The following is a 25,472-nucleotide window of genomic DNA, read 5'->3' as shown; positions in this document are numbered from 1 at the left end:
TATGCAGTTTACTGTAAAAGCTGATTTTACCCAACAAGACGTTAGCCCCAAGTGATATGTACACAGACAGTAATATAAACACAGATAGATAGATAGATAGATAGATGATAGATAGATAGATAGATAGATAGATAGATAGATAGATAGATAGATAGATACTGCATATTGGTGACTTAAATATTGATTTCTTCAAAACATTTTCTGCATCCCCTCCAGCCATTTCAGTGGGAAGGCCACTGCCTGGGCTAAAGGGGCTGTAGATAACATATTACAGCTGGAGGCAAAGCTGACTTGCAATAATTAATGGTGCTTCTGGTAATAGGATTTCCCAGCCCCGAGGTACCTTTTTACATAAGATATTGGCTGGAGAGTTATGATTTATAGAGGTCTGATCCCAAAGAGAATCTGTAAGAGGACTCATGCTATAAGGAAATTCATCAGTAGAGGCGAGAGTAGACAGAAGCAGAGAGCTAGGAAACCGGCAAGTCAGGAAGGAGAAAAATGAAAAGACCAGGAGGTATAGAGAAAATGCTAGAGTGTTGTATTGATCAATAGCTAGAACTGAGGTCAAAGGTTAATAGAAATCTTGCAAACATTCTGTTCTCATCAATGTAGAAGGTAATAGTCGGTCTCCAGACTCCCTCCAGTGGAAAGACCATGTATTCTCAGTTAGCTGAATCACTGCCAGTCTCATATACTGTAGTCATATGCTTTTATTCAGGTAGATTACAGCATTCCAAGCTGGGATTTGAACTTTTGAAGTTCAGATAAACTTATTGCACTTCCTCCACAAACTATCATTATCAATGGCCCCAGTAACGGTTCCAGCTTGCCTTCCTTTTGCAAGCGCTGGATGTGTCCCGAATATACTGCAGCAAGGGCAGCTCCACATGAAGCTTCTACTAGCATCAGTTCATCCTCTGTAAGAAATATAAAAGAGAGAGTGAGAAGAAAATGCAACGTGGGCTCCCCGATAAAGGATGTTCCACAATGTTACACAATGAATGAAAACATAAAAGGTAGAGTATAATGAAAGACTACTGCTACTCAAGCACCAACATATTATAGCTGGCCCTGACTACATGAGCTTGATATCAAATTGCAAAGAGAGCAATAGACAGACGAGACTGGTGGTTTGGGACTTGTCTAATTGTAATGAGGGGTTGGGATTGAAATGAAGATGGATTGGCAATTTTGAAGAGGTGGGATCTCAGAGATTGTGTAAAGAGTGGAAAGGCAGGGGCGAGTCTATCAGAATGAATAATAGCATACCAGAGGACAGGAGCAGCAGGAAAGAAGGGAAGGGGATCATTTATTTTACTATTATAGAATTATTTACATTTATATAAATGTAATTTCACAAAAATAAATGTGCAAGAACAGAATAGAATTGTCTCAAGAAGATAACCACTGTCAACATGCCCTATGAAAGGGATTTACCAGGACTTTAAAGGGGCTCTATCAGCAAAATTTTGCTGTATGAGCCCCACATATGCGTGAATAGCCTTTAAAAATCCAGTGCGTGCATTCAAATCCCATGCATGTGCAGTAGCGCTACCTCCGGAGCGCTACTGTGCACATGCTGGCGCCATTTTTGTTGTAGTTCTAAGTATCCATTAGAACTACGCGAGTATGCGCAGTACGCTTGCGAACGTCTTCACTCCAGAAGAACAGAAGACGAAGGTGGAGAAGAGCCAGGACAGGAGGACGTCGCTAGAAGAAGAAAGAAGAGGAAGGCAGGACCGAAGATGACGTCGGATTGTGCACGACCGCCCCCTGTGCATGAAAAGGTATGATTTACATATATGTTTTTATAGTTTTATTTTAAAACGGGAGCAGGGTTTAAAATAAGATTAGTGGTGCCTGAATAGGCTTTTTAAAGGCTATTCACGCATATGTGGGGCTCATACTGGGGCTCATACAGCAAAATTTTGCTGATAGAGCCCCTTTAAAATTAATGATGTATCCTTAGCATACCTGTAGGTCATCAACTGAACATTCATTTGAGCCATCTGGGACCCCCATGGATCAACTATTTGAAGTGGCAGTGGTGGTGCATGAGTTCTGCTTCACATGCAATCAAATCCATTGGTCACATGGCCTGATCACAGGGCAGTCCCATTCAAGTGAACGAATGGAGTTGTGACACCAAGCTTAACCACTAAACAATTCTGCACCCACACAAACACGGCTGCCTCTTCAAACATCTGATCAGCCTGGGTGTCAGACCCCTACCAATCTTTAATAGAAGACCTTTAATTAATACACTCAGGAAAATCCCTTTAGACTAAAGCATTTTCATTGCATTTTCGCAAAGAATTTCTCTGCTGACTTTATGCCTTTAATATATCTATAGGGAGAACGCCATAGTTTCTGCAGATATAATTGACATGCTGCGATTTTCAAAAACGCGGGCGGCTAGTCATTTTTGGGACCGTATTCTGAGGCTGCCGCCGCCTCAAAGTCCGATTCAAAAAACCTGTGTGAATCCGGCCTTAGGGAACCCACCAGCATTTCTGTGGGTATAATTTGACATGCTGCGATTTCCAAAAACATGACATTTGGTATTTTTCTTCAATATGTGGGTGGGATTCGCTAGTCCACCAAACTGGCGTTTACACCATGTGGGATCCCGACCTAAAACTGTTTTTCTATTACCTATTAAAAAATATTAAGGCTTCGTTTATCATGATTTCTTTCCCAGTCAGCAAAAACAATGCAATAAGAAGTTGTAACAAAATACTGAAGTACATTAAATGGTTTTCTTGGGCTAGATTACAGATGGCTTGCCCATAATATATAGTGTCAAATTCAGATCAATGGGAGTCTGACACCAGGGAGACCCGCTGATGAGAATTGTGATCAATTATGTGTATCAATAACTTCACATTCATCAGTCATATAATACAGCATCAGCTCAGTCCCATTCAAATGAATGAAGCTGAACAGCCGGTATGCAATGTACTGAGCTGTGCTTGTTATTCAGTGATAATCTATAATCTCCAATATCTATAAGCAGCTGACCATAAGGATAGGACATCGATAATTAAAGGGAGTATGTCAGCAGTAAAATCTGTATCAAACTAATGATAGCACCTTGCAGTCTTCCTTCTACACTTTGCAAAAGATGCCTTTATTACTCTGCATTACAACTCCATTTACATGAAAATGAGCTTTTTATCTTAATGCAACTTTGCTGAAAAGGGCTCTAGGGGCAGGGCCGGCGTCAGCGCACGGCATAGTCGGGCAAGTGCCGGGGCCCACAGAGCCTCTGGGGGCCCCCCGGCACTTGCCTGTCACGATTTCAGCTCATCGGCGTCCATCCGCCGATGAGCTGGAATACATACGCGATTAAAGCAGGAGCTGTGAGCTCAGCTCCTACTTTAAAGCTCCGGCCCGGCTTGCGTGTGTAGGCGCGATGACGTCATCACGCCTACACACGCAAGCCGGGCCGCAGCTAAGCAGGAGCTGAACTCACAGCTCCTGCTTTAATCGCGTATGTGACTGGAGAGAGGAGCGTCGGGGGATCGATGGAAGGTGAGTGTAAGTGTTTGTTTTGTATTAAATATAAAGGTGGAACATAATGAAGGGGGCCCAATGAAACTGGGGGGCAAATGAAGGGGAGGGGGGAACGCATGACACTGGGGAAGATGAAGGGGGTGGGGAGAGAACAGCATGACACTGGGGCAGATGAAGGGGGTGGGGAGAGAAGAGCATGACACTGGGGCAGAGACGGGGGACATGAAACTGTGGGCAGATGAAGGGGGAGAACGTGATGAAACTGGGGACAGAGATGGAGGGGGGACATGAAACTGGGGGCAAAGGAAGGGTGTATATGAAACTGGGGGAGAGATGGAGGGGGGGCATATAATTTACGGTGACTGTAGGAGGATTGTACTGTGTGGGAGCACATGATAAATGAATGAGAATGGGCGGAGTCAACAAAAGTGGGTGGAGCCAAATTTGCCGCGGCGTGCAGAGCGCGCCGCACATTTTGCTCCTCTTTCTTCTCTTTAAAAATTGGGAGGTATGGCGTTGGTGACGCCACACTCCTGCATGACGTCACTCGCTTCATCTGCGACGCACAGTGTCTTGACTCCCCCGCCTCCTTTACAAGGGGGCCCACTGAGGCTCTGTCGCCCAAGGGCCCATAAAAACCTGGAGCCGGCCCTGTCTAGGGGCATGTCTTCTTCTACCGTGGCACTCTCCATACCAAATAACCGATCCTAACTGCAAACAAAGTGTGAGATGTCACACAAGCAATGGGGGGAAGAGTTGGGTAGCAGTAGGGCCATTATCCAGAGAAGTGAGTGAACCCCAGAGAAGAAACTCCCCTAATACCCTTTCAGCTAGTTTGCATAAGAATACACACTGATTTCCATGAAAATGAAGCTGCAGTGCAGAATAAGAAAGACATCTTTGGAAAATGTAGAAGTAGTCCTACAAGGTACTATCATTGGTTTGATACCCATTTGCCTCCTGACAGACTCCTTTAAACTCTCGGAAAAGTACACACAGGAGGAAACAGCACTCCAAGTAATCAAAAATCCAAGAAATATTTTTATTCACCCAGTGTACAACAATGTTTCGATACCTCTAGACAACTATTACAAGCACTTGAAAATAATTCCATAGAGGAAACTTTGCTGTATACTGGATGAATACAAATCTGGCCGTGAATTTGCTTTACATTGGAGTGCTGCTTCCTGCTTTGTGCACCTGGTACTGTATAGAGGACTGGTCTAACCTCAGAAGCTTGCACCCATATACACGTGACATCTTGGTTGTGCTTCTATATCCCTAAGAATGTCCCTAAGAATGTAGTTACAGTTCAGATAAATAAATATATTAGACATGGAGAAGTGAACAAAATATTGTAAGCTTAATAATAGACAGCCATAAAATAGACAGCAATGCTTCTACCTACCTAAGAACCTCTCCACTGCTTGCACTGCATCTCTGTCATCCACAGTCACAGAGATGACTTTGTATTTTCTTGCATACTCCAGTGCTCTGTCACATACTGTTTTTGCACCCAAACACTTTGCAATGCTGTAAGGGACAGACAGGTTAAACACTATTATAAGGGGAATAATAGAGACCACTACACAAACCTATGGACAGGAGAGCGCAGCTGACTGCCTCTGACCTACTCATGTGTGAGTGTCGGGGATAAAGGGACAGTTCTCACTTCAGAAGTGTCAGATTGTCACAGTTAATTGGACGGTCCCATGTGATTGTGAGCGGGAGCTGTCAGGCACAGGCTGGGTCTTAATAACCCTAGTAAATTGCAGCTTGAAGAGCGACTGTAATTACAGGTACTTTTCTTCTCAGTGAAAGACAGGTGAGCTTGCTATTCATTGCTTAGTGTCCATTTGGTCAGTCGAATGGGAATTAAAGTAAAATTCTACAAACCACCATTATTTGCTTGTATCTTCAGAATATACTCGTCAACAGGAATCTATTTCCGGTACACACCCCACTGACCGTTATTATCATTTTGCTTTAAAATTACATAGGTTTCTCTCTCAATGCTCTCGTAGTCTCTATATCCAAAGGTCAAACGTTATTTTTTGCCATTGCCCCTAAGAGATTTTAGCATGGAAGAGCCCTGGTCACTGTATTTTCTGATCTTGAAAGGAGTTGACTAGGCAAAAATTAACAACTCATTTAATGTTTAAAGCAAAAAATAAAACGAAAAAAAAAAAAACATACTCACTTTTCCACAGTGCTCCGGTGCCTCCCAGCGCGGTCCAGTATTCTCGGTTAAGTGATGACGTGTGTCCCAGCCACACATGACTGCTGAGACTAATCATAAGCTTCAGCGGAACTCAGGAAGAGACCCATGAGAAGACGCCGGAGCAGAAGAACCAGACCACGCCTGGGAGGACACCGGAGCACTGGGAACAGCTGAGAATGATTTTTTTATTATTTTTTTCACCTTCCCAGCAAATTTTTTTTTAAAAATGCTTGGATCAGCTGGATCATATAGGACATTATAGAGATGCTGTGACTTGTATTAATGTAAATAAAGGTCTTACAGTGAGATACCAAGTATACTGATAATTTCAGCAGTCTCTGCCTTGCTCCTCTAACCAGGCTCCTATTCACTTCCCTCACCATAGACTTCTTTTTTAAGCTGTAATATGATATGTTTGTGACCTTCTATTCAACTTCCTCTTGCAATGAAGAATTCAGCAAATATGAATTCTCAGTGGAGAATTTGTATCAGAATGAATGCAAGACTCTTACCTAGTAATGTCAGGTAATGTTACTGATTTTCCCGCTTGGATGGCTGCATTCAGGCAATGGGCACCCACTGTTTCCATGGCAATAATAGGTACATCAGACCAGCCCACTTTAATAAGTCCTTCAACCAAACCAGCCAGAAGGCCTCCTCCACCAACTGCAACCACAAGAGCTCCTGGTTTTTGATTCCCCAGAGAAGCTTTTAGTTCAAATATAAGACTGGAGTGCCCTTCCCTAGAAAAAAGGAGAAAATGCAACAAAACGATAAAATAACTTATTTCGGGGCCTATTTTTTTCCTTATCTTTATTAAAGTGTTTTGGAAATGTAAAAGCAAAATATTGAGTTTAATATAACAAATAAATATTGAAAATCTATATCAGAAAGACACAATAATGTATTATCCATCTGCTGAGAGTACAGTACAGACCAAAAGTTTGGACACACCTTCTCATTCAAAGAGTTTTCTGTATTTTCATGACTATGAAAATTGTAGATTCACACTGAAGGCATCAAAACTATGCTATGAACAACAACTGAAAATATGTCTTATATTCTAGGTTCTTCAAAGTAGCCACCTTTTGCTTTGACTACTGCTTTGCACACTCTTGGCTTTCTCTTGATGATATTCAAGAAGTAGTCACCTGAAATGGTCATCCAACAGTCTTGAAGGAGTTCCCAGAGATGCTTAGCACTTGTTGGCCTTTTTGCCTTCACTCTGCGGTCAAGCTCACCCCAAACCATCTCGATTGGGTTCAGGTTTGGTGACTGTGGAGGCCAGGTCATCTGGGTATAGCACCCCATCACTCTCCTTCTTGGTCAAATAGCCCTTACACAGCCTGGAGGTGTGTTTGGGGTCATTGTCCTGTTGAAAAATAAATGTTGATCCAACTAAACGCAAACCGGATGGAATAGCATGCCACTGCAAGATGCTGTGGTAGTCATACTGGTTCAGTATGCCTTCAATTTTGTATACATCCCCAACAGTGTCACCAGCAAAGTACCCCCACACCATCACACCTCTTCCTCCATGCTTCACAGTGGGAACCAGGCATGTGGAGTCCATCCATACACCTTTTCTGCGTCGCACAAAGACACGGTGGTTGGAACCAAAGATCTTAAATTCGGACTCATCAGACCAAAGCACAGATTTCCACTGGTCTAATGTCCATTCCTTGTGTTCTTTAGCCCAAACAAGTCTCTTCTGCTTGTTGCCTGTCCTTAGCAGTGGTTTTCTAGCAGCTATTTTACCATGAAGGCCTGCTGCACAAAGTCTCCTCTTAACAGTTGTTGTAGAGATGTGTCTGCTGCTAGAACTCTGTGTGGCATTGACCTGGTCTCTAATCTGAGCTGCTGTTAACCTGCGATTTCTGAGGCTGGTGACTCGGATGAACATATCCTCCGCAGCAGAGAAGACTCCTGGTCTTCCTTTCCTGGGGCGATCCTCATGTGAGCCAGTTTCTCTGTAGTGCTTGATGGTTTTTGCAACTGCACTTGGGGACACTTTCAAAGCTTTCCCAATTTTTCAGACTGACTGACCTTCATTTCTTAATGTAATGATGGCCACTCGTTTTTCTTTACTTAGTTGCTTTTCTTGCCATAATACAAATTCTAACAGTCTGTTCAGTAGGACTATCAACTGTGTATCCACCTGACTTCTACACAACACAACTGATGATCCCAACCCCATTTATAAGGCAAGAAATCCCACTTATTAAACCTGTGAAATGAAAACCATTTCAGGTGACTACCTCTTGAAGCTCATCAAGAGAATGCCAAGAGTGTGCAAAGCAGGAATAAAAGGAAAAGGTGGCTACTTTGAAGAACCTAGAATATAAGATATATTATGTTATTTCACACTTTTTTGTTAAGTATATAATTCCACATGTGATAATTCATAGTTTTGATGCCTTCAGTGTGAATCTACAATTTTCATAGTCATGAAAATACAGAAAACTCTTTGAATGAGAAGGTGTGTCCAAACTTTTGGTCTGTACTATATATCAGAGCACACTTGTTTTTTTTAACTATACTCACCAAACGAGTGGATGGTTAAATGGAGAGACATATGCAGAGCCAGGTTCTTCAGTCAAGCGATGAGCATACGCATCAGCATCATCCCAAACCTATTGAAGAGCCATTTTATTATACAAACTATAGCGGTTGTGTATATATTTAGGTGAATATACACTCACCGGCCACTTTATTAGGTACACCATGCTAGTAACGGGTTGGACCCCCTTTTGCCTTCAGAACTGCCTCAATTCTTCGTGGCATAGATTCAACAAGGTGCTGGAAGCATTCCTCAGAGATTTTGGTCCATATTGACATGATGGCATCACACAGTTGCCGCAGATTTGTCGGCTGCACATCCATGATGCGAATCTCCAGTTCCACCACATCCCAAAGATGCTCTATTGGATTGAGATCTGGTGACTGTGGAGGCCATTGGAGTACGGTGAACTCATTGTCATGTTCAAGAAACCAGTCTGAGATTATTCCAGCTTTATGACATGGCGCATTATCCTGCTGAAAGTAGCCATCAGATGTTGGGTACATTGTGGTCATAAAGGGATGGACATGGTCAGCAACAATACTCAGGTAGGCTTTGGCGTTGCAACGATGCTCAATTGGTACCAAGGGGCCCAAAGAGTGCCAAGAAAATATTCCCCACACCATGACACCACCACCACCAGCCTGAACCGTTGATACAAGGCAGGATGGATCCATGCTTTCATGTTGTTGACGCCAAATTCTGACCCTACCATCCGAATGTCGCAGCAGAAATCGAGACTCATCAGACCAGGCAACGTTTTTCCCATCTTCAATTGTCCAATTTCGATGAGCTTGTGCAAATTGTAGCCTCAGTTTCCTGTTCTTAGCTGAAAGGAGTGGCACCCGGTGTGGTCTTCTGCTGCTGTAGCCCATCTGCCTCAAAGTTCGACGTACTGTGCGTTCAGAGATGCTCTTCTGGCTACCTTGGTTGTAACGGGTGGCTATTTGAGTCACTGTTGCCTTTCTATCAGCTCGAACCAGTCTGGCCATTCTCCTCTGACCTCTGGCATCAACAACGCATTTCCGCCCACAGAACTGCTGCTCACTGGATGTTTTTTCTTTTTCGGACCATTCTCTGTAAACCCTAGAGATGGTTGTGCGTGAAAATCCCAGTAGATCAGCAGTTTCTGAAATACTCAGACCAGCCCTTCTGGCACCAACAACCATGCCACGTTCAAAGGCACTCAAATCACCTTTCTTCCCCATACTGATGCTCGGTTTGAACTGCAGGAGATTGTCTTGAACATGTCTACATGCCTAAATGCACTGAGTTGCCGCCATGTGATTGGCTGATTAGAAATTAAGTGTTAACGAGCAGTTGGACAGGTGTACCTAATAAAGTGGCCAGTGAGTGTATACCATCTGTATAGCATGTACAATATTATCAATGTGGATGAAAGTTATACATTTCACATGCTGCTCAAAATACAGCAGTGCAATTTGACCTGTGGTGAGGTTTTAAAGCCACAACACATCAATTTAGGGAATTCTGCCACAATACCATGTGTGAATGCTAACCAGGTGATGCCACAATAGCTCAGTAATTTATCACTTTTATCACATTGCACATTCCCATACCTAATTCCCTTCTCCTCTTAGGGGAGCGTTCACACTACCGTCGGTGTCCGACAGGTAGTGTCTGCTCCTAGTGTCCGCTCAAAATCTGTCACGGACATTAGGAGCGGACACTAGCTGTGTCCGTGACACCTGTCATTCATTTCAATGGGCATCGGGTGCGTTCTTTTGCACTCCGTGCCCGTCCTTCCCTGTCCGCAAGTGAAGATGTCCGACTTCTCAAGCGGACAGAAAAACCCTGCATGCCAGGGATTAGTACCCCATATATCTCACACATCAGTAACCCTTATGGTGAGGCACACAGGGGTTAATGTGAGGGACATTATGGGGTTAGTTGCTATTAATATGAGGCACGTGGAGTTACCAAAACTAAATGAATAACTCCAAATGCCTGACATTAATAGGCAGAGTAACCCCCTCCCCCCTCCAGCCTGTACCTGCGTGTTCTGTCTTTACTTTCACTTTGCTGAACTTCTCCCTCTCATGTGTAAGATGCAGGATGGCAGGGTCCATCTTCTGTAGAGCGATAAGCTCCGCCTCCTCGGCTCTCCTCACCCTCTCATTGGTTGACAGAGGGCAGCCAGAGAAGGGGGGTGAGGAGGGAGCGTCCTCTATCCATAGCTGCAGCTCCCTGGCTGGCTGCTGTCTATCAGCCGATGCTGCAGGTACACAGTGTGCTTCCTAATAGGGAAAGTATATGTGTGAAGCACACTGTGTGCAGGAGCTGCAGCTACTGATAGAGGACCGACAGGGGGCCCCTGCAAGTGCTGGGGCCCTCGGCAATTGCCCTGCCGACCGACCTGAGTTTTTGTTACGTACGGGCCCTGCTCGCCCGGCCCTGGATCCGCCCCTGCATACTGCTAAGAATCATACTTGTAGTAGCTGCCTTTCAGAATACTACAGCATTATCACATTTACTTGTATGGGACAAAGCCAAGGATAGTCCATTCTTTTAAATGGCTGCATAGTTCCTTTAAATTACCATATACTGGTATAGAGTCTGGAGTCATATGATAGGAATGTAGCTATTTCCATTAAATTTTTGGTATATTATACAGTACCATCTTATATTATCCAAGACTGGACTGTAACCCATAGCAGAAACCTACTACAAAAACAGTGCTGCTTTGGTGGGTTGATGTGTACACGCATGAAATAGTGGGCATGAACTTACTATATACATTTTCACATGCAACCTCCCCTGGTTTTCATCTAGTCAATAGAATTTGAAGTCAGACCTGTGAGAACTGACAAATCAGCTTCATCTTTAAAAGGATTGGTAAAGTCACATCAAATCCTTTACATTTTAGAGCTACAATACTTGTTTATATGATAGTCAGATTTGCAACATTTTTAACTCCACAATATTTAATACAACTGCTATTCTTCGGTGCTTTCTGAAAACGGAGAATGTTGAGGGCATGCTGTGGAAAGGGCTATCAGCTCCACCAGATTCATCCTCACTTGTTCCAGTTTTCTGTTGTAAATGATGCCTGAAATATACACAAGCTCTGATCTAGCTTAGATTTGAATGTAGTTTCATGGCTCCACGAAGAATGCGTCTGACTTGAGATGAAGACTCTGATTCATCATTTCTCCCTTTACTAGATACCTTTCTATTTTTTGCTCACCTTTCCAGTTATCACTACTTCTGCTCCTAACTCTTGCAGTTTATGAATGATTGGTTTAGTGGTACTCTCTGGAACAACAATAATGGCTGGAACCCCTAGTTTACTACATGCATAGGATGCTGCTAATCCAGCATTTCCACCTAGGAAAAGGGAGAAATAAAAGAAAACATTGGCAGTATACAAATATTTGCAAAACATGTAAGACTTTGTACATTAAATAGTTAACCATATTGGATATAATAGGTGTTATCTTACATAGAATATTGCAAATGTATCAGTTACATTATAGATTACTTAATATATGCATGTAGAAATATTTTTATTCGGTACCTGAAGAGCAGACAAATTTATTGAATCCCTCCTTGGCCAACTGTAGAAGAAAAAGATTTTCAAGTTTTATTTCCAGTTGAATATATATATATATATATATATATATATATATATATATACTGTATATATATATATATATATATATATATATATATATATATATATATATATCCCTGCTCTGTATACATAAATGCCTCTGGTTTGGCTGGTATGACTGTCGCATGTACAGCTCCATTCATTTTAATAGGAGTTCCGTAGATATTCAAAGTACAACTTTTGGCTATTTCTGGCACCCCTATTGAAATGAATGGAGCAGTGCATGTGCTGACCCAATCACTGCTCTATAGACCACGTCTAAAGTTAGGAGACGAATAGCCTTTCTTAAGGCTATTCCGACGTGTTCATTAGAAAAAAAGGTAGTTTAATAGTAGAATCCCTTTAATACAACAGCACACCGGAACAAGCATGTGACATTTATCTATCATCTCACCTTCTGACACAAGTGTCCGATTCCACGTATCTTGAAAGACCCCACTGGTTGAATGTTTTCCAGTTTCATTAGGACCTGGATACCAGCCAGCTTAGAAAGAGCTAAGCTTTCTTTCAGTGGACTGACAATGTGAAGAGGGATTCCATCTTGGGGATCCATCATAAACGTAAATAATATCTGTTGCTATAAAAGATACAGAGCAATTTGTAACATTTACCTGAATCTGTTTAATACATCTACTACAACTGGAAATACCATAGCAAATCGGGTATTTGTTTCCTCCTTGCCCCACTAAGCTGGGACCAAACAGGTAGTATTGGAAGCTGGTTAGCTGCCTCAAACTCACCAGCAACTAACTCACTGTAATATGCAATAGCAGCATAATGGATAGGAATTAAAGGTAGACTACTACCTCCCCAAAACATATTCAACTGCATTCCAGGGCACATTACAGTAATAATCAACATACATTAGTTATGTCTGTCACTTTTTAAGATTTAGAGAAAAACAAGTTTTAAGTCTTATGAAAATAATGCAGTTGTTGCACTGGGGGCAGACCCTCAGCATCCTGGGACACTTCTATGTAGCCTGTAATAGACTTCTATGGATTTTACAATACATTGCAATGCATTAGCATTGCAGTGTATTGTATTAGTGATCAGACCCCTAGACAGTCTAAAAATAAAACTTTAAATAAAGAAAAAAGAGGAAAAAATATAACATTTAAAAATAATTAATAAAAGTTTAAATCACTCCCTTTCCCTAGTTCAGATATATAAAGTAAACACACAAACACATTAGTATCATTGCATCTGAAACTGCCCAATATACAAACTTCTAAAAATATTTTCCCATATGGTGAATTGGGGGAAAAAAAAGCTGAACAGCTGTTTTTTTCACTGTTTTACCTCCCATAAAAATTTGAATAAAAAGGGATCAAAATATCAGGCATTCCCCATAATGGTGTAAATAAAAAGTAAATCTGGCCAGCAAAAAAAGAGTCCTTATTCAAGGGTGTCAGAATATAACAAAATTTTGGTAAAGATAAAAAAGCTATTGGTTTAAAACTTTTAAAATGGCTGCAATGAGTTAAACTGCAGTATGTCAATATTGCAAATATTTCTCATTACTGACTGTGAAGTTATGCTGCTAACAATGCCCATAATGCGAAAGCCTGGAATTGGAAAGAATCTGTGACCCCAGAACTGAATGCAGGCATAACTACATCCAGAGACATCCCATAGTAATGATAAATAGTCTGGAATTATTCTGTGTGTCACTTACTTATAAGGGAAAGCACCTGTGACCCCATAACTGACTGCAGCTATAACCAGGGCCACCACTAAAGGAGACCAATTGCCCTGGACCCCAGGATCCAGAGCAGATGACTCCAATCCGGGAGCTCCACAGCTATATCAGCGTGCTGTGCTATGCACACCAATGCTGTTTAATCCTGTGACAGAGCAGAAAGGTCCCTGCTCCGCCATAGACTAAAATGTAATGCACAGGGAAAAGGGACCTGATAAGGAGGGGCTGTTATAATGGGTTAACTATTATTTATAAGGGGGAGAAACTGTTATAAGGAGGGGAAACTATTATATACAAGAGGGCTATTATTTTTAGTGGAGGAACTATTAAATATAAGGGGGGCTATTGTATATAATTGTTCCTCCTTATAATAGTCATCGTATATATTATAGTTACTTCCTTATAAATAACAGCACCTTTATAAATAATAGTTCCCCTTACAATAACCCGATCTTAAATAATTGTTCCCCCTTATAAAGGGGTAAACTATTGGGTTATTATATTGGGGAACTATTATATATAAGGCAGGAACTGTTTATAAGCGGTGATATTATAAGGGGAAGTTATTAAATATAAGGGGGCTATTATTTATAATGGAGGAACTATTATATATAAAGGGGCTATTAAAAAGGGGAGTCTGTAATATATAAGGGGTCAATTATTTATAAGGGAGAAGCTATTATACGGGGGAGACTGTTATATATAAGAGGAGCTATTAAAAGGGGGAGATTGTTACGGGGGGATTATTATATAAAGGGGGCAATTATAAGGGAAAGAATGTTATATATAAGGGGGATATTGTTATAAATAAGAGGGCTATATAAGGGGAAATTATTATATGTAAAGAGGGTTATTATAAGGGGGAAACTTATTTAGAAGGTGGGCTATTATTTATGAAGGAGGATAAGAGGCCTATTATAAGGGGGAAATTATATATAAGGGAGCAGGAAACTTTATAAAGGGGATATTGTTAAAGAGGCTATTATTTATACAGGAGGCTGTTACAGATAACGGGGACTATTATTTATAAGGGGAACTATTATTTATGAAAAGGACATTATTAATAAGGGGGAACTATTTATAAAGGAGCACAAAAAATCTATTAGGCAGCACAAAGGTGGTCAGGGGGCATTATTAAAGGGGCTGCCACTGGAAGTGTCGCAACTGCCTTCTGAATTCGCTGAATATGATAGCATTGTTGGTATATCAGCATTTGGGGCCCATGGACACAGTTTGGCTATAAACGGCCCTTGCTATAATTTGGTATGTAGTGTGTCACCCCTCTTAGAGTGCGGCTCTTACTCAGAATTAATTACTCAGGGGAGTAATGATTGTGGCCATAGTGGGTGCAACTGCAATTGAGCCTAAAGAAATAGGGAGCTTGTAGCCAGATGGAGATGGCTGCGACCCTGCAGCATCATGACAGCAATTGGGGAAAGCCTAATAACCTGTATCTCTTGTAAGGAAAACACATAACCAGCAGCAGAGACCAGCACTCATCTCCGGTGCTTATGTACTGTAGAGGTCACTGTACTGACCTTTCTACACAGATTAGTGCCGATCTTGGCTTTTCTTCTTTTGTGATAGCAAATAGATTTCCAGTTGATCTGATCTTATGTATGAATATTAACCTACATTATGTTGAAATATGAAAGTTAACAAAGTATCAGCTATCTCCTGGACAACTGATACCAATTCTCCCTATTATAACATATAAAAGTCACAGAGAGAGGTTCCTCTGTATTAGCCAGTGCAGGAGACACTCTATTCAGGAGAAGATCAGATCTGTCAGAATGTTGTCCAGCCAATGTAGCCTGACAGCCATACAGAGGGTATGGTAAAGGGGCACATCATTGCATGGTCTCTGTATTGTGTCTCCAGAGATATAAAATGTGTATTAGGCCTAAAATTGAGATGAGATAATCAATTAGAAATCTCAGGATATTAACTATTAATACTCCATTCTGGGCCATCATTCATAATCCTCTTATAAACAGTATATAGTTTTATATACTTTTTTAATTGCTGTGCATTAATCCAAAATATTTCGTAATCCAGGTTCGCAAACTGCCAGATTATAAGAATTAGACTACACTATTAATACAAGAATCATATGATTCAAGATCATCTCACAAGTATTGATATTTTCAGACCTGTATCTCTTATATATATAAAAATGAGCTTCTTTTTGTCTGTCTGCTTTTGTTTTTTGTGCACGACGAAACGACTGGACCGATCTTCACCAAATTTGGCACACAGATCCATCAGGTGTCTGGGAACGTTTTATACCGGGCCTCTACCACTGATATCCAACCATCGATGGATTATATACACAGCTTATCACACAGTTTCACACATCAGAGTATTAGCTACACAGCTCAGCACACAGTATCACACATCGGAGGATTAGATATAAAGGTCAGCACATAGTATCACGTGTTGGAGGATTAGATACATAGGTCAGCACACATAGAGGATTAGATACACAGCTCAGCACACATTATCACACATTAGAGGATTAGATGCACAGCTCAGCACACAGTACCACACGTCGGAGGATTAGATACACAGCTCAGCACATAGTATCACGTGTCGGAGGATTAGATATATAGATTAGCACACATAGAGGATTAGATACACAGCTCAGCACACATTATCACACATCAGAGGATTAGAAACAGAGCTCAGCACAGGTATCACATGTCGGAGGATTAGATACACAGCTCAGCACACAGTATCACACATCAGAGGATTAGATACACAGCTCAGAACACAGTATCACACATCAGAGAATTAGATACACAGCTCAGCACACATGAGAGGATTAGATACACAGCTCAGCACACATAATGCCATGAATAAGGAGCCAATGCTTTGAAACGCATAGGCTTTGGTCTACCAACCCCACCGCCACTAATGTAATTTTAACCAGCTGTATGCTAAAAAATAATAAAAGCTAAGTTTTATTAAGAACAACTTCGGAGTCTGTACTCCTGCTGGGAGACACCATTTGCAGTTTTCCATTGAGGACAAGTTATCTAAGGGGATAACATCCCTTGCATCAGCGACTCCTGGGTGACGCTCACCGTTTCAAGACTACGGGGCATGTAAGTGTTTTTTGTCTCATTTTGGATTGCAAGCACTGCATTCATATTTTTGGGCTGTTTGTCCTTGTTTTGTATTGTGGATATCAGCACACATGATCACACATTTTACTCCAGGTATCCATAACAACCGATCGCAGGTTTTTTACTGATATCCAAACTGAGATACACATGATCACATGATGCTTATGGACACACCCAAAAACAACATACAAAATAGACCAGTGGAAAACTGTGCAACTCTTAAGGGGCCACTACACAAACAAAAAATGAAATATACCCATGCAAAGCTGGGTCCTCCTGCTAGTATCCTATAAACAGAATAAGCTACAGATCTCACAAGCGTGGCATCATCATTATTTTGTGCATTTGATAAAGTGTGAGATTAAATGCATGTTAACCTAAAGTACTATGAAGTTGTTCCAAACTACAGACTCAGTTTTACTACATCTATGACAAGAAATGTAGTTTTATTATACTTTTTTTACTGGCTGATTAGATTGAGATTACAATCTAAGTTTAGAGTAGATACAGACACAAGACCCTCTTCCTTGGGTATTGTGAACATATTATGAAGAGTAGTCCTAAAATGTCACAAAGATGTGCATCTATAGTCTATTCAGCTAGTCAATAAAAAAAGGTATTATACAACTACAATCCCTTTCTTTTAGGATACATCTGTATATCACATTGTATTATATACTATTTAACCACTAGTCATTATCCCTCTCTCCAGGATAGTATGTCTTTGAGTTAAATCAAATATTTCTCATGCATTATCTATGTGAAAACTAAACCCAACACCCTATGATCAGTACATACTGTAATTCGCAGTATATTGTTGAATGTCAATGTCGAGTATGAACATTAAGGTATTTTAACTTCACTAACGACATGACAGAATGTTTAGTTGGATAAAAAAACAATTTTCTCACCTTTGTGAATTATGGCTTTGAATGATTGAGTTAGTATGAATTAAGTATGAAGAACCTATAACCAGACACTTAAACCCAAGTTCACATTAACCATACCTTAGTTATTCACTGCTATCTGTACGACAAGCTTCTTACTTCTTACTCTGGTCAAGGTCCTGAGGGTGTGTTAACACGAGGAAGGAGGGCGCCTCTAGATCACCAAAGTCTCCTTGTCACAAACAGAGGATTTGTTTTAGATTACTCCTGATAACATGTATCATAGCTACAAGATACATACATATGTCCATATAAGTCTTACAATGGGGCTCTCCATTTCATCATTTGTAACCACAGCTAAGTATTACCTCTTTTTATTTATTAAACACCTATTATTTTATTACATCATGGTATGCTTATAGTTATTCTTTGGCCATCATTGAGTCAACCTGTTATAAAAGCTTGTTTGCCCGCACCATATGGAATAAATATTTTTTTATGTATGTAGTCCAGGCCATTATAGACACTGGGATACCTGATGTTTTTGTTTATTTATATTTGAGATTTAGGGAACCGGGGGTAATTTGAAATTTTCTACCTTTGTATACATTTTTTTTTTAAAAAACTTTTTCTTTATTATCTTTACTTTCATTTTTGGACTCAGGGGATTTCAGCCCTAGGGTCCTGATCACCAATACAACGTACTGAAATAAATTGCCTACAACAGTCTGTAATAGAGTGGATTCAAAGACAGGCTTGGGAGCCTTCAATATACTCCCGGCTATCATGGCTACAGGTTACCACCCATGGATCTCATTGCAAGGGATGTCCTGTTAAAGGGGTATTCCCACGTCGCATACTCACCACTCTTCGCTGCTGTAAAATCTTCTTTCTTCCTGCTTTGTTGCGTCATTGGTGGGCGGGGTTACATATGCAAAGTCAGAGGCGAGATAACGTCACTTCTATGCCGCTGGCCCTGCATACGAGCTCCCGATGCAGCTAGGCATCGGACGTACAGCGAATAGTGAGACCAGTCAGTTCCCCAGCCTTCACAATGCCAATACAGACCCGGCATCTGCTGTAATAGAGAGGCGGATGCCGGGGAGCGTTAGACGCCAGCACAGGTGCCAGGGCCTGTGACATCACTACGCTCCTGCCCTGCATGAAGCCAGCAGTGGCAGGAGCAATGCTGCTATTCCGCTCCTCCCCCCCCCCATCCGGAATAGCATCATCGCTCCTACCTCTGCTGGCTTCATGCAGGGCAGGAGCGTAGCGATGTCACAGGCCCCAGCACCTGTGCTGGCGTTTCACCCTCCCCGGCATCTGCCTCTCTATTACAGCGGATGCCGGGTCTGTATTGGCGGCCCCTTCCCCTCAAAGTGTAAACTACCCCCCCCCCCCCCCTCCAGGCTCACTCCCATGAACTTAGCCCCTCCCACCTGAGAGCAGGCAGATACATCACTTGACTTTTGAGCAGATAAGTCAAGAAATGTGTAAACAATGAAGTGAATAAAGTAAGATAGTGGACAAACAAAGCAGTTTTGCTGAAGCAATGTATTTAGGAAAAGTCTTACATCCACATTAACAAGCAGTATAGATAGGATCCTTGTGATGGGACAACCCCTTTAAATATAGCATCTTCCACATGTCGCTAGAAATCTGATTCCCAATTGTTACGGCATCCTGAGCAGATGCAGTCTTTAAAGCAGGGGTCCTCAAACTGCGGCCCGAGGGCCACATGCAGCCCGCCAAGCACTTCTGTCTGGCCCGCCGGCACCACCAGCAGGCGTGCATTTATAATGAAGCTCCTGGGGAGCTCGGGCCAGGCCATGGAGCGCACTTCACTTTACCTATTGGAGGGCACCGCTCCCGATGTCTGTGCGACCTGCTCTGTCTCCGGCCCACTGTTTAAAAAGTTTGAGGACCCCTGCTTTAAAGTGATGATATCTGTAGTAATAATACAGTGGATGTCAGCAAGGGGTTAAAATGCATCACATATATCACAGTATGTAATGCTGGATGATAAATCTGCCACATTATTAGACAGTCTAGTGTAACTTTACACCTCCTATTCGTTGGATTAGTTTATGCCATACATAAGTATAATTAACATGCTGCGATTTACAAAAACGCATTTTTCTGCAATACGTGGATGGAATTAGCCAGAATCCCACCCACTTTGCAGGTACTGTAAAATGCTGCTGCCAAATCGCGTTGTTTTCTCAATGTGCGGCCTACCACGGTCTTTATGTGTAGACAGAGAGTCAGTCTCTCTATTCAATTCTATGAGACTTACATAGAGGGTCGCAAGGAATGAATAGAGAAACTGACATACAGGAGTGTTATGGCTGGTCATGGTTATGGAAGATAAGAACAAAGTGGATAAGGCTGCATTTACATGGTGCTTTATTCTGGAAAAAAATTAAACAAAAAGCATGCATGCTTTTTTATATAAGTGTGAGTGCTCCATTAATACTTTATACAATTATAACAAATCCGATTCCTTGATGGCTAAAAAGAAATGACTCACTACAACATAACACATTGAGCAATTCTTGTGGACAACTTCGCTTTCGCAGGTCAAGCAGGTTGTTGATGTTATTGGGTTCTATGAGCTCCCTACGATCTCCTAAAAGAGCTGTATTGGCATTCTGTCCTACCATAGCTGTTGATGCAGCAAGTATGACATTATTGCTGTGTCATTCAGCCTGCATGGACTTGTGTGCTCATTTTCTCTGAAAGCTGAGTACTTATCTCGATTCTGCAGTCAGTCACAATTAGCAGAATATACTGGAATATACTCTCAGTATAAAATACATGTTACAGAGTAATGCTAAGTTCACACTAGCATTCGCGTCCCTGTCCTTCGGGTCCACATGAGATACCTGAAAGACAGAGGCTCTGTCTGTTTAAAAAGTGGTTATGAGCAGAAACCCGCAGACCCCATAGACCAGGGGTAGGTAATAGAGATGAGCGAACAGTGTTCTATCGAACACATGTTCGATCGGATATCAGGGTGTTCGCCATGTTCGAATCGAATCGAACACCACGTGGTAAAGTGCGCCAAAATTCGATTCCCCTCCCACCTTCCCTGGCGCCTTTTTTGCACCAATAACAGCGCAGGGGAGGTGGGACAGGAACTACGACACTGGGGGCATTGAAAAAAATTGGAAAAAGTCATTGGCTGCCGAAATCAGGTGACCTCCATTTTAGACGAATAGTGGATTTCAAATCCGGGTCATATGAGAATGTGAACTTTGTGACTATGAGACAGGGATAGCTGTACAGGCAGGGATAGCTAGGGATAACCTTTATTTAGGGGGGAATGTTATTAAAAATAACTTTTTGGGGCTCTATCGGGTGTGTAATTGTGATTTTTGTGAGATAAACTTTTTCCCATAGGGATGCATTGGCCAGCGCTGATTGGCCGAATTCCGTACTCTGGCCAATCAGTGCTGGCCAATGCATTCTATTAGCTTGATGAAGCAGAGTGTGCACAAGGGTTCAAGCGCACCCTCGGCTCTGATGTAGCAGAGCCGAGGCTGCACAAGGGTTCAAGCGCACCCTCGGCTCTGATGTAGGAGAGCCGAGGGTGCACTTGAACCCTTGTGCACCCTCAGCTCTGCTACATCAGAGCCGAGGGTGCGCTTGAACCCTTGTGCACACTCTGCTTCATCAAGCTAATAGAATGCATTGGCCAGCGCTGATTGGCCAATGTATTCTATTAGCCTGATGAAGTAGAGCTGAATGTGTGTGCTAAGCACACACATTCAGCTCTACTTCATCGGGCTAATAGAATGCATTGGCCAGCGCTGATTGGCCAGAGTACGGAACTCGACCAATCAGCGCTGGCTCTGCTGGAGGAGGCGGAGTCTAAGATCGCTCCACACCAGTCTCCATTCAGGTCCGACCTTAGACTCCGCCTCCTCCGGCAGAGCCAGCGCTGATTGGCCGAAGGCTGGCCAATGCATTCCTATGCGAATGCAGAGACTTAGCAGTGCTGAGTCAGTTTTGCTCAACTACACATCTGATGCACACTCGGCACTGCTACATCAGATGTAGCAATCTGATGTAGCAGAGCCGAGGGTGCACTAGAACCCCTGTGCAAACTCAGTTCACGCTAATAGAATGCATTGGCCAGCGCTGATTGGCCAATGCATTCTATTAGCCCGATGAAGTAGAGCTGAATGTGTGTGCTAAGCACACACATTCAGCACTGCTTCATCACGCCAATACAATGCATTAGCCAGTGCTGATTGGCCAGAGTACGGAATTCGGCCAATCAGCGCTGGCTCTGCTGGAGGAGGCGGAGTCTAAGGTCGGACCTGAATGGAGACTGGTGTGGAGCGATCTTAGACTCCGCCTCCTCCAGCAGAGCCAGCGCTGATTGGTCGAGTTCCGTACTCTGGCCAATCAGCGCTGGCCAATGCATTCTATTAGCCCGATGAAGTAGAGCTGAATGTGTGTGCTTAGCACACACATTCAGCTCTACTTCATCAGGCTAATAGAATACATTGGCCAATCAGCGCTGGCCAATGCATTCTATTAGCTTGATGAAGCAGAGTGTGCACAAGGGTTCAAGCGCACCCTCGGCTCTGATGTAGCAGAGCCGAGGCTGCACAAGGGTTCAAGTGCACCCTCGGCTCTCCTACATCAGAGCCGAGGGTGCGCTTGAACCCTTGTGCAGCCTCGGCTCTGCTACATCAGAGCCGAGGGTGCGCTTGAACCCTTGTGCACACTCTGCTTCATCAAGCTAATAGAATGCATTGGCCAGCACTGATTGGCCAGAGTACGGAATTCGGCCAATCAGCGCTGGCCAATGCATTCTATTAGCCCGATGAAGTAGAGCTGAATGTGTGTGCTAAGCACACACATTCAGCACTGCTTCATCACGCCAATACAATGCATTAGCCAGTGCTGATTGGCCAGAGTACGGAATTCGGCCAATCAGCGCTGGCTCTGCTGGAGGAGGCGGAGTCTAAGATCGCTCCACACCAGTCTCCATTCAGGTCCGACCTTAGACTCCGCCTCCTCCAGCAGAGCCAGCGCTGATTGGCCGAATTCCGTACTCTGGCCAATCAGCACTGGCTAATGCATTGTATTGGCTTGATGAAGCAGTGCTGAATGTGTGTGCTTAGCACACACATTCAGCTCTACTTCATCGGGCTAATAGAATGCATTGGCCAGCGCTGATTGGCCGAATTCCGTACTCTGGCCAATCAGCACTGGCTAATGCATTGTATTGGCTTGATGAAGCAGTGCTGAATGTGTGTGCTTAGCACACACATTCAGCTCTACTTCATCGGGCTAATAGAATGCATTGGCCAATCAGCGCTGGCCAATGCATTCTATTAGCGTGAACTGAGTTTGCACAGGGGTTCTAGTGCACCCTCGGCTCTGCTACATCAGATTGCTACATCTGATGTAGCAGTGCCGAGTGTGCATCAGATGTGTAGTTGAGCAAAACTGACTCAGCACTGCTAAGTCTGCATTCGCATAGGAATGCATTGGCCAGCCTTCGGCCAATCAGCGCTGGCTCTGCCGGAGGAGGCGGAGTCTAAGGTCGGACCTGAATGGAGACTGGTGTGGAGCGATCTTAGACTCCGCCTCCTCCAGCAGAGCCAGCGCTGATTGGCCGAATTCCGTACTCTGGCCAATCAGCACTGGCTAATGCATTGTATTGGCTTGATGAAGCAGTGCTGAATGTGTGTGCTTAGCACACACATTCAGCTCTACTTCATCGGGCTAATAGAATGCATTGGCCAGCGCTGATTGGCCGAATTCCGTACTCTGGCCAATCAGCACTGGCTAATGCATTGTATTGGCTTGATGAAGCAGTGCTGAATGTGTGTGCTTAGCACACACATTCAGCTCTACTTCATCGGGCTAATAGAATGCATTGGCCAATCAGCGCTGGCCAATGCATTCTATTAGCGTGAACTGAGTTTGCACAGGGGTTCTAGTGCACCCTCGGCTCTGCTACATCAGATTGCTACATCTGATGTAGCAGTGCCGAGTGTGCATCAGATGTGTAGTTGAGCAAAACTGACTCAGCACTGCTAAGTCTGCATTCGCATAGGAATGCATTGGCCAGCCTTCGGCCAATCAGCGCTGGCTCTGCCGGAGGAGGCGGAGTCTAAGGTCGGACCTGAATGGAGACTGGTGTGGAGCGACCTTAGACTCCGCCTCCTCCAGCAGAGCCAGCGCTGATTGGCCGAATTCCGTACTCTGGCCAATCAGCACTGGCTAATGCATTGTATTGGCTTGATGAAGCAGTGCTGAATGTGTGTGCTTAGCACACACATTCAGCTCTACTTCATCGGGCTAATAGAATGCATTGGCCAGCGCTGATTGGCCGAATTCCGTACTCTGGCCAATCAGCACTGGCTAATGCATTGTATTGGCTTGATGAAGCAGTGCTGAATGTGTGTGCTTAGCACACACATTCAGCTCTACTTCATCGGGCTAATAGAATGCATTGGCCAATCAGCGCTGGCCAATGCATTCTATTAGCGTGAACTGAGTTTGCACAGGGGTTCTAGTGCACCCTCGGCTCTGCTACATCAGATTGCTACATCTGATGTAGCAGTGCCGAGTGTGCATCAGATGTGTAGTTGAGCAAAACTGACTCAGCACTGCTAAGTCTGCATTCGCATAGGAATGCATTGGCCAGCCTTCGGCCAATCAGCGCTGGCTCTGCCGGAGGAGGCGGAGTCTAAGGTCGGACCTGAATGGAGACTGGTGTGGAGCTATCTTAGACTCCGCCTCCTCCAGCAGAGCCAGCGCTGATTGGTCGAGTTCCGTACTCTGGCCAATCAGCACTGGCCAATGCATTTCTATGGGGAAAAGTTAGCTTGCGAAAATCGCAAACTGACAGAGATTTCCATGAAATAAAGTGACTTTTATGCCCCCAGACATGCTTCCCCTGCTGTCCCAGTGTCATTCCAGGGTGTTGGTATCATTTCCTGGGGTGTCATAGTGGACTTGGTGACCCTCCAGACACGAATTTGGGTTTCCCCCTTAACGAGTTTATGTTTCCCATAGACTATAATGGGGTTCGAAACCCATTCGAACACTCGAACAGTGAGCGGCTGTTCGAATCGAATTTCGAACCTCGAACATTTTAGTGTTCGCTCATCTCTAGTAGGTAACCTTCAGCACTTCAGCTATTGTAAAACTACAACTCCCAGCACGCATACTTGCTCTACTGTTCTTGGAACTCCTATGAAAGTGAATGTTGCATGAGAGTTGTAGTTTCATAGCAGCTGGAGTACTGAAGGTTGCTGATCCCTGCCATAGACTATAATAGGGTCCACCATGTTTCCGTCCAGTTTCAGTACCAAGACTCAAATGCAGTAGTGATTCCAACCTTACAGTTGACTTTACCTAGTTTTCAGGTATACAGAATATTATTTGTATGATCCATCCACTTAAGCAACACTGTACAATTAAGTACATTAAATTTCTGTTCCCATCTGGGGATTAAACAGCTATCTGTCAGATGTAGATTGACTGCACAACCATATTGTAAGGTAATGTAACCACAAGCTAGGTTATATCTGTGCACCAGTTAGCCATGTTTGTAATAAGCCTGTGAACTGCTGCACAGTTTCTCAGCTTTGTCAAATGTGTCTTGAAGGACTGAGTTAGTATGAAGAAAATATACAGATCCTATACTAGGAAGGTTAATAGAGCCCAGTTCACATTAACCATACCTTAGCTATTCACCGCTGTCTGTAAGATTAGTTCCTTGCCTTTACTCCGGTCAAGGTCCTGAAGCATGTGTCAGCATGATGACGGAGGGAGCCTTTAGATCACCAG

General features: G+C 43.1%; 1 protein-coding gene across 2 annotated transcripts; it reads right to left on the bottom strand.

The window, feature by feature from the left end:
• Positions 1–13: 13 nt before the first annotated feature.
• On the bottom strand, positions 14–25,472 carry SDSL (serine dehydratase like). 2 transcript variants are annotated; one of them, XM_075262909.1, is made up of 9 exons: positions 25,367–25,472; positions 17,772–17,883; positions 12,329–12,511; positions 11,839–11,878; positions 11,509–11,648; positions 8,285–8,373; positions 6,253–6,483; positions 4,928–5,052; positions 14–920 (listed from the first exon to the last, which is right to left on the bottom strand). In XM_075262909.1, exons 3-9 carry the CDS (start codon positions 12,488–12,490, stop codon positions 727–729), a joined length of 981 nt encoding a protein of 326 aa, XP_075119010.1. In that variant the 5' UTR covers positions 12,491–12,511; positions 17,772–17,883; positions 25,367–25,472; the 3' UTR covers positions 14–726. The 2 variants fall into 2 exon arrangements, with proteins under 2 accessions (XP_075119010.1, XP_075119018.1); XM_075262917.1 differs by having other exon boundaries at positions 12,329–12,505.

Source organism: Leptodactylus fuscus, chromosome 1, assembly GCF_031893055.1.
Source record: "Leptodactylus fuscus isolate aLepFus1 chromosome 1, aLepFus1.hap2, whole genome shotgun sequence".
In the NCBI taxonomy this organism is placed as follows: Eukaryota; Metazoa; Chordata; class Amphibia; order Anura; family Leptodactylidae; genus Leptodactylus; species Leptodactylus fuscus.
The sequence above is the reverse complement of the archived record's forward strand: the minus strand, read 5'-3'. Positions and strand labels throughout refer to the sequence as shown.